The sequence below is a fragment of the Pinus tabuliformis genome, chromosome 6 (genome assembly GCF_031772625.1).
Source record: "Pinus tabuliformis cultivar Carrire ecotype Pingquan chromosome 6, CPIR1, whole genome shotgun sequence".
NCBI classification, from domain to species: Eukaryota; Viridiplantae; Streptophyta; class Pinopsida; order Pinales; family Pinaceae; genus Pinus; species Pinus tabuliformis.
The window spans coordinates 809,976,821-810,001,866 of NC_142292.1; the positions used below are offsets into that span (position 1 = coordinate 809,976,821).

At 44.0% G+C, this 25,046-nt stretch overlaps 1 protein-coding gene across 1 annotated transcript; it reads left to right on the forward strand.

Moving 5' to 3' along the window:
• The first annotated feature begins 19,632 nt into the window (after window positions 1-19,632).
• Window positions 19,633-23,451, forward strand: LOC149261269 (uncharacterized). The gene has a single exon (XM_089368349.1). The coding sequence runs from the start codon at window positions 19,633-19,635 to the stop codon at window positions 23,449-23,451; it is 3,819 nt and encodes a 1,272-aa protein (XP_089224475.1).
• The last annotated feature ends 1,595 nt before the right edge of the window (window positions 23,452-25,046 follow it).

Consider the following 25,046-nt stretch of genomic DNA (forward strand, 5'->3'; position numbering starts at 1 on the left):
AAATTAAGAAAAAAAACCAAAAGAATTAAAACATTTAAAATAATTTAAAAACAAAATTAAAAAATAAAGAAACAAAAATTAAAAAAACTACTAAAATTAAATTAAAAACATTTAATAAAAACCTAAAAAAAATTATAATAAACCTAAAAAATCTCAAATTAAAAAAACAAAAAAAAAAAACATACATAAAAAAACATTACCATTATATATATACAAACATTTAAAAAAAATTTGCACCGACATGGGTGACCAATTTTTCGATTTTTTATTTTTTAATAATAATGTTCATTTTTTTTTAATTTCAGTTTCTTTTTAGGTTTATTATAATTTATTGTTATGTTTTTTTTAAATGTTTTTACTTTAATTTTAGTAGTTTCTTAATTTTTTTTTGTTCGTTTTTTAATTTTGTTTTAAAATATTTAAAATGTTTTAATTATTTTGGTTTTTTTGTTATCTTGTTTGTTCTTAATTTAAGTTTTATATTTTTAGTTTTTTTTAATGGTTTTTAAAATTTTTGTATTTTTATTTACTTTTTTTTATAGTTTTTTTTTCATATATATATATATATATATATATTCTCAAGTAATCAACATTTAAAAAAAGAGAAATAAGACAACTAGGAGATTTGTTAAGTAATCATGATTTAGAAAACAATTGGACATAAAAAAAATTTAAAGTGTCAAAAAATGTAATATTTAAAAAAAAGATCCACACTTAATACATTAGAAAATTTAAACTGTAAAAAATATGCCTTTTAAAAAAATGGTTGATGTTACATTAACACGTTTCAAAATCAGCATGAAAATCACTAACATTTAAAAACAAATATTTATATTTGATACATAAGAAAATTTAAAGTGTCAAAAATATGCTCTGAAAAAAAAGTGTATTCTACATCATCACTTTTCAAAATCAATTGACTTTTTTGCTACCTCAACAAAACGGGTAATCGTATCAGTTCCCATTTCAAAGTTTACATTGTTATGCGTATTCGACTTGTTGATCGAATTCCGTCATTGGTCGATGCTCAACGGTTAAATTTATGTTCGTTGAATTATGTGATGGAGGGAAATACAACGAAATCTTTGCTAGTGTAGTCGACCACAACAGTGAGAAAATATCGACTTGTAACAAGTCAAACTAAAAGATTGCATGTGCCTTAGTTTCAAAGATGATATTGAATACATGCTCATTTCAATCATTCTAACAAAAGCATGGATGGCTTTATTTGAATTCATCCTCTCCAATTCCTCTTCATCTAACTATAGAAAAAGGAATATCAAGACACATTAAAGACTCTATTGAATTACAAGCTCGAAACCATTCCTGCAGGTCTTTTGACATATTTCAATCAATCCTGTTGACGATGTTTTGATAGGTGTCCAAGGCCTGGAATTATATTTTGGGCCTCTTGAAATCTCTTTCTAGAGAGGTGATCCAACATGGAGAGCCATAATCCACAAAGGAGGTGATATAACACTTACTTTTTACTTTGGAAATAATACACTCTCACCTTTTTAATCTATCTTAGCAATATCTATTTCTTGATGAGACTGGCATATTGGTGAATATATAAGTGATGAGCCCCAATTTTTGGTATAATTTGGGCTCACTTGGCCTACTTGCTTTGCTCAAACCATTCACTTTTTACTGCTTATGCATGCATTTCTTAGTTTATTCGTGTTGTTTGTAGGAAGAAGGGTAGACATTTTATCTACGTGACTAATGCATGATGCTTTCAGGTTTTTGGCATTAAAAGGGGGAAAAAGACAACGAAAAAGGAGACAAGGAGACAATGAGGTGGCACTGCTGGTTTTTAGGAGAGGATGTCCATGGTCTTGGGGACCTTCCTCGTGATTCCCACCAAGAACTCTGAGCTCCAATCCATCTCCCCACCGAGCTTAGAAGCAGCCAGCTGTTCTACAGGAACAACAGTTATAACTGTTCTATAGGAACAGTAGTTATGACTGTCCTACAGGATCAGCAGTTAAACTTTAGTTGGACAGCCGAGCTCCTAAAATCAAGGACATCTATTGGATGATCGTTTTTGCATAAATACTGAGGCCATAGCCTTGCAGAGAAGCTTTTTGAACCTTGGCATTACTCTTGTAATTGGGAAGTACGAGCTAGAGCTCAGTCTTGGTTCCTTTTTGTAAGCCAATTTGGCATGACATCAGATTATGAATAAAGAAGGCAGATTTTGATCTAGTTCTGAGTTTTCTCAAGGAGCTATAGCTCTCAGGTTAGGGCCCAACCTGAGAGCAATAGATCTCCTCAGTGTTGTAATGTGTTTGAATTTCGTTCCAGCACTTTGAGTTTGTTTATTTTCACATGCAATTCGAATTCACAGTTTGGTAATTTAGTCATTTTCATGAGCATAGATAGGACTAGTTTATGGTGATTTGCTTTCAGTTGCTTAAGTTTGATAGGAGGATAGATATAATCTCTTGGAGCTCCAAGGAAAAAAGGTTGAGGAAGTCTGCACTGCCATCTCTGTTTGGAGATTGGAGTGCAGCCTATACCAACCACAAAAATATGCAGTTCTTCACTTTATGCATGCTGCAACATAGTCTCGTTTATGATAGATCTTTCCATGCACTTCACTCTTGCACCATACACCTTCATCACCGCTTCATGCACATTCCTCTACACGCTTTATATTGCTGTTCATTGAGTTCATAGCACAGGTAGCATAGGTTAATGAATTTTCATCTTGGTGACAATCATAAGCCATTTGTTTTATTTACACTGCTCTTCATCGTTCTATTACCTTCTTCTTCGTCTTGATCACGCATAGAACCACATCCTTGACCTCTGCTCCGCTCTGTTATCTCCCAAACTCCTCCACTCCTCACGTAACTTCATTCTTTAGACATTTCGTTGTTATAACCTTCCATCCATCAACCCACTTCATACACTCGTTCTCCATCCTACTTCTCCACTCCTGAGCCATCACCAGCTTTATTCCTACCTTGCACATCTCCCCCTACCATTCCATCACTCCACCATCACTTCAAACACCCACGGTAGGTCATCCTGTAGCAATTTGTAGACTTCCTGTAGAAACCCCTGTGCTTCCTGTAGAATCCCCTGCAGACATCCTGTAGGAGGCCACTCACTCGGTTGCTGAGCCTCTGAACGTGAGGAACCTCTGTGGACTGATGCTAAGGATCTCTGGGGACCTCTCCTAGCCTCCCCAATCTTTCCCAAGCTTTCCTTCCTTCCGCATCACGTCTGCACAACCAAACCCTAATAAGCAAAAAATCACAATCACTACATCCACTTAAAGAAAAAATACAAAAACATGTCTTTTAAGATGCAAGTAGATTAGATTCATGCATTTTCACTTATTAGAAGTAATGGCATCATTGGTAGAAGTTTCCTTCACATTCTTTGCATCATAGAGGTTAGACTAGCTAAATTAGGGTTTCCTAGGGTTTCCATGTTTTGATTTTCTTTCAATTCATTTTTGCCAAGTAGATTAGTCTTCTTTGAGCTAGCTTTTGTCCATCATTTAACAAGCTTCTTCTGAGAGCCTATAGAAGTTGGCTTGAGCCCTAGCGGACTTGTGCCAGCTGACCAAGTGACAGCTGCGACAAGAGCTAGTACTTGTGCATACAGCACCATCGCTTCCAAGTTTGTACGAACTACCGGGTTGATAAAATTAAGAGACAGGAAGCCCCAGGAGTTGTAGCATTATTGCTACAATACTGGAGCTCACCATCTTTTTGGCGCCATTGCCGGGGAAGCGTCAGAGTATTAGAAATTGTTGCTTTTCTTCTACTTTCTTACTCTTACCTTCTGCTAAGTAGTTCACTTCATTTCCATTCTGCAAAAGTAGCATAGACTTTTCCTGCTTTCATAGATTAGCATTTCCTTTCTGCAAGCATAGACTAGCATTTTCATTCCTTCAATTTCATTTGAGCAAAGTAGATTAGTCCTTTCCTGCTTTCAGTTAATTTTGCATCTTTCATAGATAGTTGTAGATCAATCTGTCTCAGTTTTGCAGGTACCAAAAGAAAAGCAAAGCAAAAGCAATCAAAGAGAAAAAAAGAAAGTCTTTTCCATTTCATGCCTCGTAGGAACTGAGATAGATCAGGCAAATTCCTACCAAACACCCCCACCACATCACTGAGTCACCCTTCTCTCCTCTTTGGTGACAGTGACCTAGAAGAACCTATAGGTGAACATCCTGAGATATCCAAAGATCCTATAGTAGAAGAAGAGTTAGAGACTACTCCATTTGAAGCTATGGCTGATAATAGAAGAGAAGATGAGAGAATAGAAGGTGCCTTCCCCATCCGAGAGACCAATGGAGAGATGAAAATGAAAAACATTAGCCCCTCCGCCTTACCTCACTTCCATGGGTTGACCACTGAAGATCCAGATACCTTCCTGTTTGAGTTTTCTGTCCTTTGTAGAACATATGACTATACTGAAGATGAGCAAAAGTTGAAACTTTTCCCTTCCACTCTCAAGGATGCAGCACTACGCTGGTTCATGGGTTTACCTGGGAATAGTATCACTACTTGGGCTCAGATGCAGCAAGCTTTCAACACCAAGTACCGGGATTACTGTAGGTCCAAGGAAACAAAGGGGGAAATCTTTCGGATGTCCATGGGAAATGATGAGTCCTTAGAGGATTATGAGGAGAGGTTCCAACTAAGCTATAAGCGGTCCAGGTGCACACTTGACCCTGAATCCCTCAAGTTGGTCCTACTCCGGGGAGTCCCTGAAGACCTCTTAGATACCCTTCACATGTTAGCTGGGGGGGACATTTACCAACTGCCTTATGAGGACATCAAGACTGTGTTTAGAAACCACTCCAGGGCAGCTCGGAAACGAGGTAGAGGAAACCACCTCTCAACTAGTGTCCCTTTCTCCAAACATGAGCTTGCAAACCAATTAGAAGATCTTAAGAGTGAGGTGAGACAAACCATTGCCATGCAGCTTGATACATTCAGGATTCAGCAGAAGAAAGAAGAGGCTGAGAGAGCCTTGGCTGTCTTCTGTCCTAGGTGCACAAGGAGGCACCCTAAGAACGAATGTCCATTGCATTCGGTTGAAGTGTGTTTCGTTTGTGAGGAGGACCATCCCACAAATCAGTGTCCAACCTTACCTGGGTTTAAAGCCATGTACCAAGGGACCGAAGCTCCCACAGAGCCTCTCTATTACCTCAACCAAAGGAGGCCACAAGGATCTAGACCTTATCAGCAGGGGATGCAAGGGGCATCTCAAGCTTATTACAACTCCAACCAGTCAACTCCTATGCCTTCCTGGGGTCCCCCTGCTCATCCTTCATGGTCCATGCCTCCTCCATGGTCTTATCCACCTCAGTACCCCACTCAACCTACTTCTCATCCATATCACTCACATACCCAGCCACAGCCTCAATGGAATGCACCTCAGTCGGGGTGGAGGCCCCAATACAACACTCCTCCTGCCATTTTGCCTCCACCACCAGTTCAACCTCAACCATTACCTCCTGCTCCTCCAAGGCAACCTCAAATGCCTGCTCAACCGAACCTGAACCCCAACAATAGACAGGCCCAGCAGGTATACACTGGGGAAACCTCATGCCCTACCTATGCTGTGGAGATCCAAGAGATCAACCTTCGATCTGGAAAGACTCTACCAGATCGCCAACCTCCTCCCCCAGAGGATGAGGAAGATAAACAGGAAAGTGAACCAAAGGCTATTCCACCCTTTCCTGAGAGACTAACAGCCACCACACAACCTAACCCAGAAGAAGATGAGCTTTTGGGTGAGCTCAAGCAGTTGTGTGTAAAAATCCCACTTCTCCAAGCCATCAAGGATGTGCCAATATATAACAAGCTGGTTAAGGAGAAGTGTTTCAAACACCCAGGCAGACGGAAGAAAGATGCCTCAACTATCAATGTCATAGGACAACTGTCTGACCTTATGCTAGGACAAGTCATCTGCCCAAAGTACTTAGATCCTGGAAGTCCTGTAGTAGATGTTCACATCAATGGCACCATTATCCCCCACACCTTGATTGATCTGGGGGCGGCCATCAATGTGATGACCAGGGATACCATGCTTAAACTCAATCTTCAGGGTTCCTTGAGGAAGACCTCGACAGTAGTGCAATTAGCAGATCGCTCCACCGTGACTCCCGAAGGGATTGTGGAGGATGTCATGGTCTCCATTGATTCTTGGGAATACCCTGCAGACTTCTTGGTTCTGCAACCAAAGGCCAAGCTTACTGGATATCCTCTCATTTTGGGAAGGCCTTGGTTAGCTACTGCAGATGCTTACATAAGTTGTCGGGCAGGAAACATGACCATCAAAAATGGTCCCATGTCCAAGCAGCTAGTCCTATACCCTCCTGCCCAACCTTCTTTAGAGCATGATTTACCACTCTGGTTGGAAGAAGGAGAAGAAGACGAGGTGTACTCAGCACCTCTGTGCACCTTAGATACCACTAGAAAAGACCCCCCAACCGAGGATGACTTGATCGAGACCTTGATCCAGAATCCACCTTCCAGTGCACTACCCTTGGAGGAATTGGTGGAGGATGCCCAAGCTAGCACCTTAGTGGATCTCTGTACAACCAACCCTGTTACTCCCAGAGTCAAGAATGTGGAGTTCGACCCTGAGAAAGCATTGAAGATCAGCTCCTCCCTATCTCCTTCCCAGGAAAAGGAACTGTGTAGTCTGTTGGCCAACCACCTAGATGCTTTTGCTTGGAGCTATAAGGAAATGAAAGGAGTCCATCCTTCGGTCTGTACCCATCATATATACATCAAAGAGGATTGTAAACCGGTTAGGCAACCTCAGAGGAGAATGAATCCAGCCCTTAAAGACATTGTCAAGGAAGAATTGCAGAAACTGTTGGATGCCGGATTCATCTACCCCATCTCAGATAGTGAATGGGTGTCCCCTCTAGTGTTGGTTCCCAAGAAAAATGGGAAATGGAGAATTTGTGTGGACTACCGAGAACTGAACAAAGCTACCAAGAAGGACCATTTCCCTCTACCTTTCATAGATCAAGTGTTGGATGGACTGGCAGGAAAGAAGTTCTTCTCCTTCCTGGATGGGTTTAGCGGGTACAATCAAATCCAAATCAGCCCGGAAGACCAAGATAAGACCACCTTCACTTGTCCTTGGGGTACCTTTGCCTATCGAGTCCTTCCCTTTGGGCTTTGCAATGCTCCTGCTACCTTTCAGAGAGCTGTCTTGAGCATCTTCTCGGAGCTGGTCCATGATGCAGTGGAAATATACATGGATGACTTTACTCCTTATGGGGCCAACTTCCTGGAAGCATTTTCCAACCTGGGGAAAGTCCTAACCAAATGCACCGAGATGAACTTGTCCCTTAGTCCTGAAAAATGTGAATTCCTAATGACTGAGGGGACCGTGCTAGGCCATACCATTTCTTCCCAAGGATTGCAGGTGGATCCTAACAAAATTGCTCTCATCAAGAGGGTTCCACCTCCTCAAAAGGTAAGGGATGTCCGGAGTTTCTTGGGATTAGCAGGATACTACCGGAGATTCATTAAAGATTTCAGCAAGCTAGCCTCGCCATTGTTTGGTCTGTTGGCAAAAGATGTGGAGTTTAAATGGACTGACGATTGTCAGAGGGCTTTAAATGAATTGAAGGACAAGTTGGTGTCAGCCCCAATCTTGAGAGGTCCAAACTGGGCCCTACCTTTCCACATCCACACTGATGCCTCGAACAAATCCATAGGTGCAGCTTTAGGACAAGTTGAGCAGAAACTTCCATATGCCATTTACTTTGTTAGCAAAAACTTGTCCAAAGCTGAGATGAATTACACTGTAACCGAGAAGGAATTCTTGGCTGTGGTCCATGCATTGAACAAGTTCCGACATTATATTACTGGTTACCAGACCTTTGTACATACTGACCATGCTGCTATTAGATATTTGATGAATAAACCAGATGTGAATGCTCGTATTATTAGATGGTTACTTTTATTGCAGCAGTTTGATCTAACCATTGTTGATAAACCAGGTAGAGAAAATGTTGTTGCTGACTTTTTATCTAGATTGGATTTGTCTGTAGATGAGGATGGAACAGTGGACGATCAGATGCCTGATGAACATCTGTTTGCTATTTCAGTACTCTCTCCATGGTTTGCTGATATAGCAAACTATCTTGTTTCAGCACAGTTCCCTCCACACCTATCTTCCAGAGAGAAGAGCAGAATCATCAGAAAAAGTGCCTCATTCACTTGGATCGGGGGCAATCTGTTCAAGCTTGGACCCGATCAGATCTTAAGGCGTTGTGTAAGGGAGGAGGACGTCTTTGATATCCTCCTCACTTGTCATGATGGGCCTTGTGGAGGGCATTTTGCAGCAAAGAGAACTGCCTTCAAGATCCTGCAGGCAGGCTACTATTGGCCCACACTTCATCAAGATGTCAGAAGATATGTCAGTCAGTGTGACCAATGCCAAAGAATGGGGAAACCGACCCAAAGGGATGAGATGCCTCTCTAACCTCAAGTGACTCTTGAGCCATTTGAGAAGTGGGGCATGGACTTTGTGGGCCCAATCAACCCCTCTTCGAGGCAAAGGACTTACATCATTGTGTGTACTGACTATTTGACAAAGTGGGCAGAGACCAAAGCAATCAAAGCAGCAACAGAAGAAAAGGTGGCCGAGTTCCTAAGAGAGAACATCTTCTATAAGTTTGGCTATCCAAGAGAGCTGGTCACCGATCAAGGGAGCCAGTTCACCTCCAACCTGGTTGAAGATATCCTAGCTCATCACAAGATCAAGCACAGGACTTCCACCCCTTATCACCCTCAAGCAAATGGGCAGGTGGAAGTCACCAACAGAGCATTGGAAGGGATCTTGACTAAAGTGGTGAGCAGCAGCAGAAAGGACTGGGCAGATCGCCTAATAGGAGCCACATGGGCCTACAACACCACTTGGAAGACCACCACCGGTTTCACACCATATGAGCTGGTCTACGGGAAGAAAGCTTTGCTGTCCATTGAGTTTGAATACAACACCTTGAGGATGGCAGCTTAGCTGGACCTAGATCTCAGCCATGCACAACAAGAAAGGCTGCTGCAGCTGAATGGCCTGGACGATCACCGCATGCAGGCCCTCCTTCACTCAGAAGTGGTTCAACTTCAGAGGAAGGTGTGGCATGACCAACATCTCCATGACAAGCAATTTCAGCCGGGAGATTGGGCTTTGTTGTATGACTCCAGATACAAAGATTTCAAGGGGAAGTTGAGAACCAGATGGCTAGGACCATATACAGTGGAGAAATGCCATGACAATGGATCTGTCCTCATTTGAACCATTAATGAGGAAGCCATTCCCATGCTTGTCAATGGGCATCGATTGAAGATCTACAGGAGACCTCTCTCAAGACAAGAGTTTATCAAAACTATGGAGAAATCTATATTGGTCATAGAGAAGGGTTCTGCCTCTGCCTCTGGCACACCCTGAAAGAATATCTGGACAAAAAAAAAAAAAAAAGATCCTTGGGTGAAAACCTCTCTGAGGCGCCCAAGGCAGGTAGTAGGGGTGAAAACCTCATTGAGGCGCTCCTATTGCTTTTGTTTTAAAAAAAAAAAAAAAAAAAAGAGAGAAAAGGTTGAAAAAGATCCTTGAGTGAAAACCTCTCTGAGGCGCTCAAGGCAGGTGGCACGGGTGAAAACCTCCTTGAGGCGCCCCTGTTATCTTTCAAAAAAAAAAAAAAAAAAAAAAGAAAAAAGAGAAAAAAAAGAAAACACAATAAGCAAAATATGGTAAAAATTGCAGGTTGTAGATGCTCTATGGAGAAGAGGAAGCCCTTCAACTCACAGTCAAGGGTCCTTATCATGCTGTCAAGGAACCTCGTCAGTACCTCCTCCAAGAGCACCCATGTTTTTCAAGGTATGTGCAATTTTATCATGGTTTGAATCTTCTACAGGAAGCTACTGTCTTTCTACAGGAGGGCGCAGTCTTTCTACAGGAAGGCGTGGATTTTCTACAGGAAAGTGCAGACTTTCTACAGGAAGGCCGAACTTTCTACAGGAAGCTCTGTGTCTACAGGAAACTTCTTGTAGGAGTTTTGGACGGCCAGAATTCATCTTAAAAAGAGATTTCGCGACCATGGATTGGTTTGGATGCATGCAAGCCTCTGTTGGCATCCTTGCATGTTGCTGTCACCATGCCCCACCACCCGTGTCGACATGCAGCCAAGTCCCTGCACAAACAAAGAAAATCGATGAGTTCTCACGGGAAAGCCATTTCCAAAGTTAACAAATGATGGAATCTCATACCACATGCATCAAGAGCTCCGGGATTGTGATCGAGAAGCCAGAACCGCCATCGTGCAGCATGCACCCAAGGAGAAAGGACTGTTACGAGACCCCTCGCGGGGATCCTGTAACAGTTCAACCTGCTCAAGTGGATACCATTCACAGCACCGCCATCCGAAATGAAACGCGGGCACATGCAAGCAAAACCACCCACTCCAGCGTTGGCAGCCTGTAACCACGAGCTTCTGGGTCTGTGTAAGTCGCACGCAGCAGGTAGATCCGCTCACCATCATCCGAGAACTGGAAAAATCGTGTGCAGCCGCGCAGGTAAGTGTCTCCACCCTTCCTTCCATCAAATCGCATGAATATAACTTTGAAATTGTTTGCAAAGCGTAAAATTGAATGGTTGAGCGGCCGTATGGCCAGTCGACTGGCCACGTCGGCTAGTTAAAGTGTAATTGGATGTTTGGGTGGCGGCCACGACAAAGAGAATGAACGGCATGCACGTGGGAACACTCTCGTCAGAAGCATGAGTTTAACAGGAAAGGCGGCGACAAATCTGTGGGAATGAATGCAGCAGCAAGTGAATACGCAGGCGGAGGATGGATGACGTCGCCCAACAGTCCGGCGGGGACAGCTCATCCCCCGCCCCACGGATTGCGCCGATTCAAAATCCAATCGGCTAAATCATGCGCATGCATTTATCATCCAACACTTCAACTCGGATAGCTATTCTAATCTCCTCTGCACTTTGATACGCCGAGTTGTTGGTTACCAGAATGCTGGTTAAGCACACCGCGAGCGTGGCCAACTACAGTCCTCCCCAAGAATTGCGCGCGGCTTCTACAGGAACGCAGTTCTACAGGAACGTAGTTCTACAGGAGCGCAGTTCTACAGGAACGCAGTCTACAGGAACGTAGTCATCTACAGGAAAGCGGGTGCCTCGCGAAAAAGGTGGCCAATTAAGGAGGTAACCCTGAACTCTTAATGTAACTGGTTATTAGAAGTGGCAAGACCATCATCCACGGTCAGGTTATAAAGATATTGGTGGAATTGTTGTTTGCTGTACCGTTGCTACCGTTCTACAGGATGTTGGTATAAGTAGTCTATGTTGAAATTTTGTATGTGCATGCTCTGTCTTCATAGACCAAATCTCTTTTGCATCTGCCACCTTTAGTTAAAACGACCGTGTTCATCATGCCGGGTGGGTTTATAAGACGAGAGCCCACTGATTCAACTAACTTAAGGAGAAACCCGGCAGTGGTAGAGCTCTTCACCAGAGCACAATGGATGCCTTTTTGTGATAAGCTGCAGGGCTACGATGATGAAGTAGCCGAGGAATTCTCGCAGGCTTTGAAGCCTAAATCCCAGACACTGGCCACAGTAAACTTTAGAGGTCTAAGCCTCAAACTCACCCCAGAACATATCAGTCGGATCACAGAACTTCCTATGGGTCTGCCGTGGGATAAAGAGGAGAGAAAGCTGAGTCAGCAGGCAAAGAAGGAATTCTTTCCACCCGAGGAAGAATTCTCGGAGGATAAAAACAGGGTGAGAAGAACGAGTCTATCACCACCTTGGAATGAAGTCAGTTTGCAAATCATGAAATATATTACTTGTGAAGGCCGGTTCAGCATCGTGTATGCATATCACTTTCGGCTACTCACTGAGTTGAGGCACCGAATTGACCTTCCTGTAGAGCAAAAACTAAGCATCCCTTATTATCTCCTGCAGTCCCTAATGGAGTGTGCTACAAAGCTAAGAGAGGGCATACCTGATCAGATAGCCCACCATGGGTTAATAAAGCTGCTTGTGGAAGATGCATTGCACTCATATAAGGTCCCCCTCTCATGGGAATCCTTCCGCAATTTGACCAAAGATGGGGATATTAAAATGTTGATCGAAGAAACGTTCCTCTAGCAGTGAGGAACACGAAGCAGTGGCCGAAGAACAAAGGAAGAAGCATGAGGAAAAGAAGGACCAAGAAAAAGGTGGCACACCTATCCTGTCAGCAAGGGAAAAGAGGATGAAGAGCAGAATGGACAAAGCAGAGGTGGCCCACGTCATCCCAAGTACCTCAACAGCACCTGCACCCAAAGCAAAAAGCAAAACTCAAGCAGGCAAGCAAGCGGAAGTGGAGACACCTGTGTCTACAGGAAAGCAAAAACAGGCTTCTACAGGAAGCCCGAAAACACAAACTCAGGCTTCTACAGGAAGCCCAAAAATCATTGAAAAACAGGCTTCTACAGGAAGCCTGAAAACAAAGACAAAGGCTTCTACAGGAAGCCCGAAGATCAGTGAGGAGCAGGCTTCTACATGAAGCCCAAAAGAAAAGACCAAGGCTTCTACAGGAAGCCCACAAACCATTAAGACACAGGCTTCTACAGGAAGCCCAAAATTGCAGAAACAGGCTTCTACAGGAAGCCCGAAATTGCAAAAACAGGCTTCTACAGGAAGCCCCAAAAAGGTAAAACCCAAAGAGAAGAAGGTGGATATTCTGGCACGGGAAGCAGCAGTGGTATTAGCTGGCCTCAGCATGCCACCTAAGCAAAAAGACAAAAGGAAGAGGGAGACCCCTCTGTACTTTAAAGCTCTGAGAAGCGTTAGGATAAAAACAGGCAAGCCACCACCTCAATCCAGCAGCCCGATTGTCATCGAAGATACACCTGCTTCTCCCAAGGAAAAATCACCCTCCAGGATCACAGTTACCTATGAGAAGGGGAGTCCAAAGAAGAATACATGGCAAGAGAAGTTAGAACAAACTCAGCTACAGGAAGCTGAAAATGTTCTACAGGATACTCTGGCCCGGCTACAGGAAACAGAAAAGAGGGAAGGAGAAGGGCCCTCATCACCAAGGGAGGATGAGGCAGAACCGCCTGAAGAAACAGCAAGAGAACATATACCAGAACCTAACCCTTCGCCCAATATGAATTCGTATTACACTTTTTTAGAGGCGGGCAAAATCATACCACAGAAATTTACTGTACCTCTATTTTTTGAACTAGAGAAAGAAAGAGTCCGTTCCCACACATGGATGCAAATCGCCAAATCAAAGGGGGTGGCGGACATAGGCCCTCTACAGGATCAACTCAGGGAGGTCAGGAGTTAATTCACCATGGCTAAACATGTGGCTAGTTGCCAACAGGCACTTCTACAGGAAGAAAATCGGAAGTTACGGTTGCAGCTACAAGAAATAAAGGCAGGGGCAGGAACATCCTCCAAGGACATCACAAATGAACAAGAAGGCAAAAAGGAGCTGACCACCAGTCTTGAAGAGCCAATGACACTTCTATAGGAGGCAGAACAGCAGACAAGAATTGAAGTGCAAGCCTTAAAGGAACAGCTGCAACAAAAGGAAGCACAAATGGCCTGCATGGCCAGTTGGGCCATGGAATCAATTCAGTGCAGAACGCCCCCAAAATCCTATGGATTGTTTTTAAAGGATCAATGGCTTCAGTTCCAAATAAACACCTTGGCCCAAAGAGGTATTACACACATCCAAAACCCACAACAATTTTCTGAATTATGCACTACTAGTTCGGCAGAAGACAAAGCCAAATTGGCATAGTTTTACCTCCACAACTTGGCTTTGCCTAATGAAGTCTCATGGGATCCCAACATTGCCTTGGGTGATATGCAATTGATGGCCCTTGCCTCATGGTTAAACCATGAAGATCAAAGAGCAGCTGAAGCAAAATCGGTCATGAACCGAGAAGTGAGTGAACCACTGTTCATTAGGCCGGAACTAGAGGACCCGGTGGCACTCATCTCAACCCACCAACAGTTGGCTACGGATCCCACAGCTTCCTTGAGGTTTATGGACCAACAAGCCTAGGCCATAGCTCACTTTGAAGACATGGAAAGGTTGTTGGGAGAAAGTGCTGCCCAGGCTTGTGCACGCAGATGGAATACCATTGCCCACAGCTTGAAAATACGAGAGTACCATATCCCCATCCGGATGAGAGAAGCTTTGGCAAGGGTTGACCTTTACAAGAAGTCCATGCAAAGCCTCCAGGCCAGCTGGATTGGCCTTAAACTCAGCCCACCACTATTGCTAGGATTGACTGAAGGAAATACAAAGGAAGATGACAGTCAACAATGGGAAGAGGTAAACAGAAAAGCAGGGTTTCACATCTACAGAGAGGACCCTACCACAGAGCCTTGGGATGCAAGAGAAGCAGTGAAAGCAATGAAAGATGAGGACTTGGACTAAGTTTCTCAAGGATGAGCAAATAGTTTAGCTGGGGGGTGATGATGAGCCCCAATTTTTGGTATAATTTGGGCTCACTTGGCCTACTTGCTTTGCTCAAACCATTCACTTTTTACTGCTTATGCATGCATTTCTTAGTTTATTCGTGTTGTTTGTAGGAAGAAGGGTAGACATTTTATCTACGTGACTAATGCATGATGCTTTCAGGTTTTTGGCATTAAAAGGGGGAAAAAGACAAGGAGACAATGAGGTGGCACTGCTGGTTTTTAGGAGAGGATGTCCACGGTCTTGGGGACCTTCCTCGTGATTCCCACCAAGAACTCCGAGCTCCAATCCATCTCCCCACCGAGCTTAGAAGCAGCCAGCTGTTCTACAGGAACAGCAGTTATAACTGTTCTACAGGAACAGTAGTTATGACTGTCCTACAGGATCAGCAGTTAAACTTTAGTTGGACAGCCGAGCTCCTAAAATCAAGGACATCTGTTGGATGATCGTTTTTGCATAAATAATGAGGCCGTAGCCTTGCAGAGAAGCTTTTTGAACCTTGGCATTACTCTTGTAATTGGGAAGTACGAGCTAGAGCTCAGTCTTTGTTCCTTTTTGTAAGCCAATTTGGCATGACATCAAATTATGAATAAAGAAGGCAGATTTTGATCTAGTTCTGAGTTTTCTCAAGGAGCTATAGCTCTCAGGTTAGGGCCCAACTTGAGAGCAATAGATCTCCTCAGTGTTGTAATGTGTTTGCATTTCGTTCCAGCACTTTGAGTTTGTTTATTTTCACATGCAATTCGAATTCACAGTTTGGTAATTTAGTCGTTTTCATGAGCATAGATAGGACTAGTTTATGGTGATTTGCTTTCAGTTGCTTAAGTTTGATAGGAGGATAGATATAATCTCTTGGAGCTCCAAGGAAAAAAGGTTGAGGAAGTCTCCACTGCCATCTCTGTTTGGAGATTGGAGTGCAGCCTATACCAACCACAAAAATACGCAATTCTTCACTTTATACATGCTGCAACATAGTCTCGTTTATGATAGATCTTTCCATGCACTTCACTCTTGCACCATACACCTTCATCATCGCTTCATGCACATTCCTCTACACGCTTTATATTGCTGTTCATTGAGTTCATAGCACAGGTAGCATAGGTTAATGAATTTTCATCTTGGTGACAGTCATAAGCCATTTGTTTTATTTACACTGCTCTTCATCATTCTATTACCTTCTTCTTCGTCTTGATCACGCATACAACCACATCCTTGACCTCTGCTCCGCTCTGTTATCTCCCAAACTCCTCCACTCCTCACGTAACTTCATTCTTTAGACATTTCGTTGTTATAACCTTCCATCCATCAACCCACTTCATACACTCGTTCTGCATCCTACTTCTCCACTCCTGAGCCATCACCAGCTTTATTCCTACCTTGCACATCTCCCCCTACCATTCCATCACTCCACCATCACTTCAAACACCCACGGTAGGTCATCCTGTAGCAATTTGTAGACTTCCTGTAGAAACCCCTGCGCTTCCTGTAGAATCCCCTGCAGACATCCTGTAGGAGGCCACTCACTCGGTTGGTGAGCCTCTGAACGTGAGGAACCTCTGTGGACTGATGCTAAGGATCTCTGGGGACCTCTCCTAGCCTCCCCAACCTTTCCCAAGCTTTCCTTCCTTCTGCATCACATCTGCACAACCAAACCCTAATAAGCACAAAATCACAATCACTCCATCCACTTAAAGAAAAAATACAAAAACATGTCTTTTAAGATGCAAGTAGATTAGATTCATGCATTTTCACTTATTAGAAGTAATGGCATCATTGCTAGAAGTTTCCTTCACATTCTTTGCATCATAGAGGTTAGACTAGTTAAATTAGGGTTTCCTAGGGTTTCCATGTTTTGATTTGCTTTCAGTTCATTTTTGCCAAGTAGATTAGTCTTCTTTGAGCTAGCTTTCGTCCATCATTTAACAAGCTTCTTCTGAGAGCCTATAGAAGTTGGCTTGAGCCCTAGCGGACTTGTGCCAGCTGACCAAGTGACAGCTGCGACAAGAGCTAGTACTTGTGCATACAGCACCGTCGCTTCCAAGTTTGTACGAACTACCGGGTTGATAAAATTAAGAGACAGGAAGCCCCAGGAGTTGTAGCATTATTGCTACAATACTGGAGCTCACCAATAAGCATGTTGAAAAAGTTATCAACTAAACAAATCACTCGCTATAATGCCATGTTCACTAGTAACAGTCCTTGGTCTAGGCATAAGTGGATGTTGGGAACGGAATCCCCCAAGGATAGCTTTGGGGCTAAAAGCCCATGTTTTGGGTCAAGTTTTTTAATAAAGTGTAAAGTCTCCGCATTTTTGGGTCACGGAGCGCGACGGTGTCATGAGTCATAAAGGGTTGTCCCTTGTTATTTTGTAAAGTAAAGTCGGTTGTAAAGATCTACCCATGGTCCGCGGACCATGGGATTGTATAAAAAGAGATAAGTAAGTAAGCTCTAAGTAGTCTTTTGAACTCATAAGAAATTTGGTGGAAGTAATAAGTATTGAGCGATAAGGAGAGAAATCTAATTTTTGGGTCTTAGTGTAGATAGAGGCTCTGCAGCTGAGTGCGCAGAGGCCTAGGGTAGAAGTCCACAACTGAGTGCATGAACCCCTGCAGCTGTGTGCATGGGGAAAATAGAGTTTGTAATCATCTAAAGATATCAATAAAGAGAAGTATTCTACAAATTTTGTGTCTTTGTTTCCTGTTAATGCATCCTATCCTATTGTGTATGAATATCATTTATAATTCTTATATGGTGCATGAATGTATGTAACTACGCTGGTTAATCATTGATAGAAGGTATCGAACGCGGAGGAGTGATGGAGAAACCCTGCACCTAGGGTTTAGCACTGTTCTCTGAACAGTTTTCACCAAAAGTTCTGGCAGCGCACAGAGATCGATTAACTGATCTTCTTCTCAGAGGTCGGGTTCTGGCCCGACATATGGCAGATGGGGGGTTCACTGGGACCCCATCTTACAGTGAAATAGTCATGCAGAAACTCAAAACTCACGAGGGTTTCAATATCTCTGGGTATGAAGCTCGAAAAGACAGCTCTGGGACAAGTAGCGGCAGAGTAACCCAGGGGCAAAAAGATCCAAATCACGGATCAGAAATGCCAGGAAAAGTCAGCAACAGACAGGAGAAACACGGGCACACACCGAAAGCAGGCCAAAACAGCTCTGACCCAATAATCGCCCCCTCAGATGAGGAAAAGGAACACAGGGAGGGAAAACGCCCCATAGATAACGAGGATAAATTGGAAGCTTCCAACCTCAGCCCTAAAAATACCCTGCAAGGAGCCTGCAAGCCCAAAAAGAAGGAAGCCCTTAGAGTGGTCTTCACAGATCCAGACATTCAGGCCTACAGAGACCACATGATGGAGCATGCAATCATTTGTAAATTTATGGGTCTGTGGCCAACAGAAAGAGCTCTATGCCAATGGATCAAGCAACACTGGCGGCCAAAAGGTGATGTAAGACTTCATCTCGGAGCCAAAGGTTTCTTTACTGTTGTCTTTTCTAACCTAGAAGATAAGGATAGGATCTTCGATGGAGGGCCTTATTTCCTTTCATCAGCTGGCCTCTACATGAGGCCTTGGAAGGCAAACTTCGTTCCTGAAAAGGAAACCTTCACCCAAGTCCCTGTATGGATTCGCCTCTTCTCTTTACCTATAGATTACTGGGGCCTAGCAACTCTAAAGCGCATAGGAGACCGACTTGGTACCTTCATTAAAGCCTCTGAGGCAACGATTCAAAGGAAGTATACTTCCTGTGCCAGGATCTGCGTTGAAATGGATGTCTCAGGTGCCTTACACGACGGACTGTGGCTAGAGTTCAGAGACGAAGATTACTTTCAAGCTATCGACTACGAACAGATCCCCTTCCGCTGTAGGAAATGCCATGAACACGGTCACCTTGTAAGGGAATGCCCATTAATCAAACCAGTGGAAGAAGCCAAGCCTGAGCAGCCAGCTAAGAACCAGGAGGTTTTTAAAAAACCAAAATCACGACAAAGGACCTACAGGAAAAGAGTAAGCAAAGCAGTGACAGATCCCAGCATAACTCTTAACCCCTTCAGCATTCTGGACTCAGAAGCAGACTCGGAAGGGCACAACAAAGAGACAAGGCTTCCAGAAGCTCCTCCAAAAAATAAGACAGACTACAGAGCAACAGATGCAGAGGAAACCACTGAAAACACAGCAATACACACGCATGAAGTAGCAGATGAACGAGATGAAGACACAGACATGCTAACAAGCGATGGGGGAAGTGAAGACCTGGAACTCAATGAAGTCCTAGGAAAAGAAGGGGTAAACCTGTCAGATATGGAAAAGCACTGGAGAACACAAGGACTGGAAAATATCCCAGAGGAAGAAATAAAGAAGATCAGCGACCTCTTCATAGCAAGACAACAAGCGGCGCTAGACAAGCAAAAGAAAAGATTAGGAATCATGAAAGGCACAGGTAACCAATCCAAAAATCTTTTTCTTCATTCACTAGGACGGAAGAAAAATAAGAAAAGAGGCCGAAGGACGAATGGAGAAGTTCTTCATGATCTGGGTATCTTTCTGATCAATTCAGGCAAAATGAAGGATTTACATGCCTTCCTGTCCTCCCAATAACCTCATCATTATCAATGAAAATCATCTCCTGGAATACAAGAGGGCTTAACAGCCACGTCAAACAACGCCTTCTAAAGAGGAAGCTACAACAGGAAAAGCCAGATATTATGCTCATTCAGGAAACGAAATGTGCCACTGATCAGCTGGAGAATATCACAAAAAAGCTAGGGAAAACTATCAAATATATAGACATAGCCAGTCACGGATGGGAAGGAGGCATTGCAACCCTCTGGGACTCCAGTGTAATAGAAATCACCTCCATGGAAGCTACCAGATCATACATCGCCACAGAATTCCAATTAACAGGTAACTCTGAAACCTACCTCTGTATAAATGTCTATGGGCCTCAGCGTATAGAAGATAAAATTTCTTTCCTGAACTCGCTAATGAAGCTAAAGCTAAGATACAATTCTTCAAAGATCATAATGGGAGGGGATTTCAACATGATCACCTCCCTCCTGGAAAAAAAAGGAGGCCTTCGGCGTCTGAACAAAGACTCAGAACTCTTCATTGACTTCATGGAATCCGCCCAATTGGTCGACATCCCCCCAAAAAATGGGCTCTACACTTGGAGCAACCGAAGAGGAGGAGAAAATAGGATAGCCTCTCGCCTTGATCGTTTTCTGATCTCAGAAAACATCTTACTGGAAGGAACAACCGTTGATTCTGATATTCTCCCCAGTGGGGGATCAGACCACTGGCCCATCGCCCTGGAAGCTGCTTTTCTAGAAACTCCCAAAAACAGGCCTTTCAGATTTGAAAAATTCTGGCTAACTCACCCAAATTTTCCAGAGCTGGTGAAAAAATGGTGGGATGAACCCAGAAATGTAAGGGGGACCAAAATGTTTAAACTTCAGTCCAAACTCAAGTACATCAAACATAAAATCAAGGATTGGAATACAACCGAGTTTGGTAATATTTTCCAGGAAAAGCACAACATAGAAGACCGCCTAAGTCAAATTCATAAAGACTGGGCTTCGGGGATTAACAGGGAGGACTCAACTGAACAGGAAAAGATCCTTATGCAGCAATGGCAGCTTCGCTGCCAACAGGAAGAAATCCTTTGGAAGCAGAAGTCTCGTATCCAATGGTTGAAGGAGGGAGAGCAAAACACAAAGTTCTTCCATAGATCGACGATGGATTATAGGGGGGCAAATAAAATCCTTAAGCTTACCAATGCATCTGGAGAAGTCATTCAAAACCACAATGAGATCTCAACGCTGCTTACCAGCCACTTTAAGCAAATTTCCCAGGAATCTCAAGAAGATCGTTCGGAAGCCAGAGAGGAAATAACACAGGCCATACCCCAAATCATCACTCCAGCCCAAAATGCCTCTTTGTTAAGAAAGATCTCTATGGAGGAGGTGGAGGAGGCTGTAAAGGACATGCCAAATGATAAAGCTCCGGGACCTGATGGTTTTACTATAAACTTCTTCAAAGCTTGTTGGCAAACTGTCAGAACAGAGATATGGGAAGTAGTTGAAGATTCAAGACGATCTGGCTCGATTCTTAAAGCCCTAAACTCTACATTCCTAGCCCTAATCCCCAAAGAAGAGGAAGCCAGAACTCCAGAAAAGTTTCGCCCCATAGCTCTGTGCAACGTGATTTATAAAATTATTTCTAAGGTCATTGCTAACAGGCTTAAACCAATCCTCCCTGACATCATCTCAGAGGAGCAATCAGGCTTCGTGGAAGGCAGACAGATTCTGGACAACATCCTCTTGGCTCAGGAGATGATACATACTTTACAATCCAGAAAAATCCCTGGTATGATGATTCAATTAGACCTTTCAAAAGCTTTCGACAAAGTAAATTGGAAATTCCTGGAGGCCACCTTAAGTGCTTTTGGATTCGACATTCGGTGGATCAACTGGATCCTCGCCCTTGTCAAGTCAACAAATTTCTCTATTCTGGTTAATGGTTCCCCTTCGGCCCCCTTCTCTCCTACCCGCGGCATAAGGCAAGGAGACCCCCTGTCCCCCTTCCTTTTTGTGATAGTCATGGAAGGGCTCAGCAGATATATTCACAAAGCCAAAGCGGAAGGAAAAATCAATGGATTGCGCCCCTTCCCCTCCACCCCTGCAACCACCCATCAGCAGTTTGCCGATGATACCATGCTGCATGGCTCTCCAACGATCAAAGATGCCAAGGCTTTCAAATCCATCTTATCTAAATTCAGCAGGGCATCAGGTATGGACATAAACCACTCCAAATCGACTATATTTTTCTTTAATACTCATGTTTCAATACAGAACCATCTTACCAGCATCCTAGGCTTTCGCAAAGGTTCTCTTCCATCGAAGTATTTGGGAGCTCCGCTCACCACTAAGCCTTGGCAAAAGCTTCACTGGGAAAGGCTCATAGCAAACATGGAAAAAAGATGCAAGCATTGGACTCACAGGGCACTAAATTTTGCGGGACGCCTAGTTTTAACAAAAGCTATTCTTCAGGCCATACCTCAATATATGCTTTCTATCCTCCCGGCGCCAAAAGCAATTCTGCAGAAAATCAGATCCATTCAAAGATCCTTCCTATGGAGTGGCAACGCAGAGAAAAGGAAATGGGCTCTCGTGGCCTGGGACAAGGTCTATAAATCAAAACTAGCTGGAGGTTTAAACCTAATCGACCCCAACACTAGCAACAATACTGGTGGAGCGAAGCTGTGGTGGTGTTGGCTGAAGGAGACTAACCTCCCTTGGGCCAGACATTGGAAAGAGAAATACACTCCCAACTGCAGAGACCAGGACCTCATAAGACTTCAGGCTTTGCCAGAAGGTTCCCCAATTTGGAATTTGGCAAAAAAGAATAAAAATCTAATCCAAGAACACAGTTTTTGGGAGATCCGGAATGGGAACTCTGCCCTCTTTTGGGAAGACTCCTGGCAGCAGCACCCAAAGCTTGAAAACCCAGATCTTGCAGAGTACAAAATTAACTGTCAGAACAATGGAAAGCACTCCGTCCATCATTACTGGAACCCTGATAGCCAAGATCAGGAATGGAGAGAATGGGCCCTCCCAGCCGCAACAAACCCTAATGAAGAAAATATTAACCTTCAAAACCTGCTTCTAATCCTAAACAAAAGGAAAATCAGAATAACCGCAGATGAGGACAAATTGAGATGGGGGCTGAAGGGCAATGGCAACTTCAATCTCAAAGAAGCCCGAAGGCAGATGGAATTCACAGAGCAGAGGGAGGACGTATCTTGGTACATCAAGGTTTGGGACCCCCTCTTCTGGCCAAAAATTCAAACTTTTCTTTGGCTTCTCATGCGGCGAAAGACCCTAACTTGGGAAAACCTGCAGAAAAAGGGTTTTGAAGGCCCTTCCTTTTGCCCTATGTGCAACCAAGCCGCTGAAACCATGAACCACTTATTCAATACATGTGAGTGGGCGAACCTCATTTGGCAAGAGATAGAAGCAATTATGCAGCAAAACAGCAGAGATTTAGACTCCATACACAACACTATTAACAATTGGCCAAGCAATTTTTCTGAAAACCCTCAAATCAACGATATCTGGAAAGCTCTACCAGGTTTCATAACTTGGACTCTGTGGAAAGAAAGAAACAGAAGGATTTTTCAAAGCGAGCACAGGAATATGGAACATTTGAGAATTACCTTATTCCAGAACATCCGCCAATTAATTCTGGTTAAAAGTAAAGCCGACCCAGCCAGGCGAATCTCTCCTGAGGAACAGCGAATCCTAAACGCTTTCAACATTTGCACCGGCCAAAGTCTCGTCCTCCAGGCCAAACAGAAGAACATTAACAGCACGCTAACAGGATGGACTCGGCCCCCTGCAGGTTTTCTGAAGTTAAATTTCGACGGAGCCTCGAAAGGAAACCCGGGCCCAGCTGGTATAGGAGGCATAATCCGAAACCATTCAGGCGAAATACTACATATCTACAGCACAGCTCTGGGTGAGGGCACCAACAACGAAATGGAATTCGCAGCAATGGAAAAGGGGTTAAAAATCCTTCACAGAAATCACACAGAAAACGCAATAATTGAGGGCGACTCTGAGATAGCCATAGCAGTGGCCAAGAAAATTTACAGGGGCACTCCAATAAGCAAAGTAACGAAGCACTGGCGCCTATCCATGGTCACAGAAAATATTGGGAATTTGCTTGGAAGAATGAAAGGCCTCGTCTTCCAAGCAGTAAGGAGAAAGGAAAATTCGGTCGCCGACCACTTGGCTAACCACGGGATCGAATACCCAGCTGAAATGGTGGACAATTGTTGGCAAATGGTGGAAAATCATCATTTAAAAGACCGATGCTCTCAACTCGCTCGCTTAGATTTAGTGGCTGCGGAAAGGGCAGGTCAGCATTCCGTTTAATGATCTTACACAGGTACATGGATAGGCCGACGGGACTGGGGCCATCAACTCCTAACAACTACCGCAGGACAAGCCGGTTAAGGGCATTCATGAATATAGCAGGTTACAGGGATTTGTACAGAAACATGATCCAGGATGACATAGCCCGACGCAGAAGCGCGGGACGGAGGGACACGTGGCACTCTCAAGATCGTGCAGGAGGCGGCGAAGGCAAACATTCCCAATCAATGGAAAACCCCTCCAATTTTTCGCACAATAACATTTATGGTGATCGGACAGGCAAGGATCATACCGCGATCCCCTCCCCAGCCCAAAACCTCCCCGCCAATTTCTATATATTTGCTCCTGCTCTCCATTGGAGCATCATGTTTCATGCGCTCAGAAGGCAGAGTATCAACTTTCCCATTTGCATACAGGAGGGTACCAGCCACGAAAGGTTTCTCATGGCGGGCAATAGCAGCCGAAATCAATCGGCAAACAAAGACCTGCAGACGGCCCGAGAATTGTTTGAGCGGAGAACTTCTCAGAGGAATAAGAGAAAAATTATAGACTTGGAGGCCTCTGCTCAAGAAGAGGAAGCAAAGCTCTCAGATCACCAGCTCAGCCAGGAAGTGGATTGGTTGCAGGACCCTGGTACGCCCAGCACCAGAGCAACTCAATTTGTCCGCACTCAAGCCGAAGCATGGCGGATAAAGACCATCGTAGCAAAAGCCATGGACGTTCAAGGGGAACAGGCGGAGCAACTTCGCACCCTCCAACAGTTCGCAGCCCAGATGACAAAGGAACACCGAGCTGTGGTCGAAAGCAGCGAATTCAAACTCTGCGCTCTGCATCAGGAGATGGATTCCATCAGCAAAAAGCTCTCGGTTCTGATCAAGCTCCTCCAGAAATCCATTGAGAAGGATAGCAAGCCCACTGATTCGCCGAAGGGAGGACCGTCGTGCATCCACCAGGCCCAGGCCCCCAGGCACAGAGAGGCGCATGCAACCCCTCCCAACAACCATGATTAGTCTCCCCTGTCCCTTTGCGGGACTCTGCTATATTTTCTGTTACTGTGTTTTTTCAGATATGTGATAATCAGTTTTTTGGGATCAAGTCACCCTGCGTGGTGTTATTCTAGGCAGCTCTAGTTCTCTCTATGTCTTCTATAGCTCTCTCTTCCCTTTTCAATCTGTTGCTACTGAGTAAGGCTTGCCATGCAGCCAGCAATCTGCCTCGGCAGAAGTTTTGTAATATATGTTTTACTTGTTAATACAAAAGCTTATTTACAAAAAAAAAAAAAAAACTACGCTGGTTAATCGAACGCAAGTACGGATATCTGTTTACGCGACGCTAACTATGATTGTTTAATAATATAAGTAAGACACTTAAGCTAGTTTGGGAATCTGCATGATATATTGCCTTAGTAGCGCGAAATTACCTGAATCGCAAGTTAGGGCTACGTGAAGGCCAATCATACCCCTTCGCGAAGGTACTGAAGGGCAGAATAAAGGGCTAGACTAACAGAGCCTTAGAACTTACAACCTGTGTGAGAGCAGGAATAGAAGGAATAAACTGACATCACGACCATCTCAGGGTGCGGAAACTTGGTTCCA

Excerpts from the sequence above, each read along its gene's own strand:
- LOC149261269 (XM_089368349.1), top strand. The coding sequence starts at position 19,633 with ATGGAATCCGCCCAATTGGTCGACATCCCCCCAAAAAATGGGCTCTAC.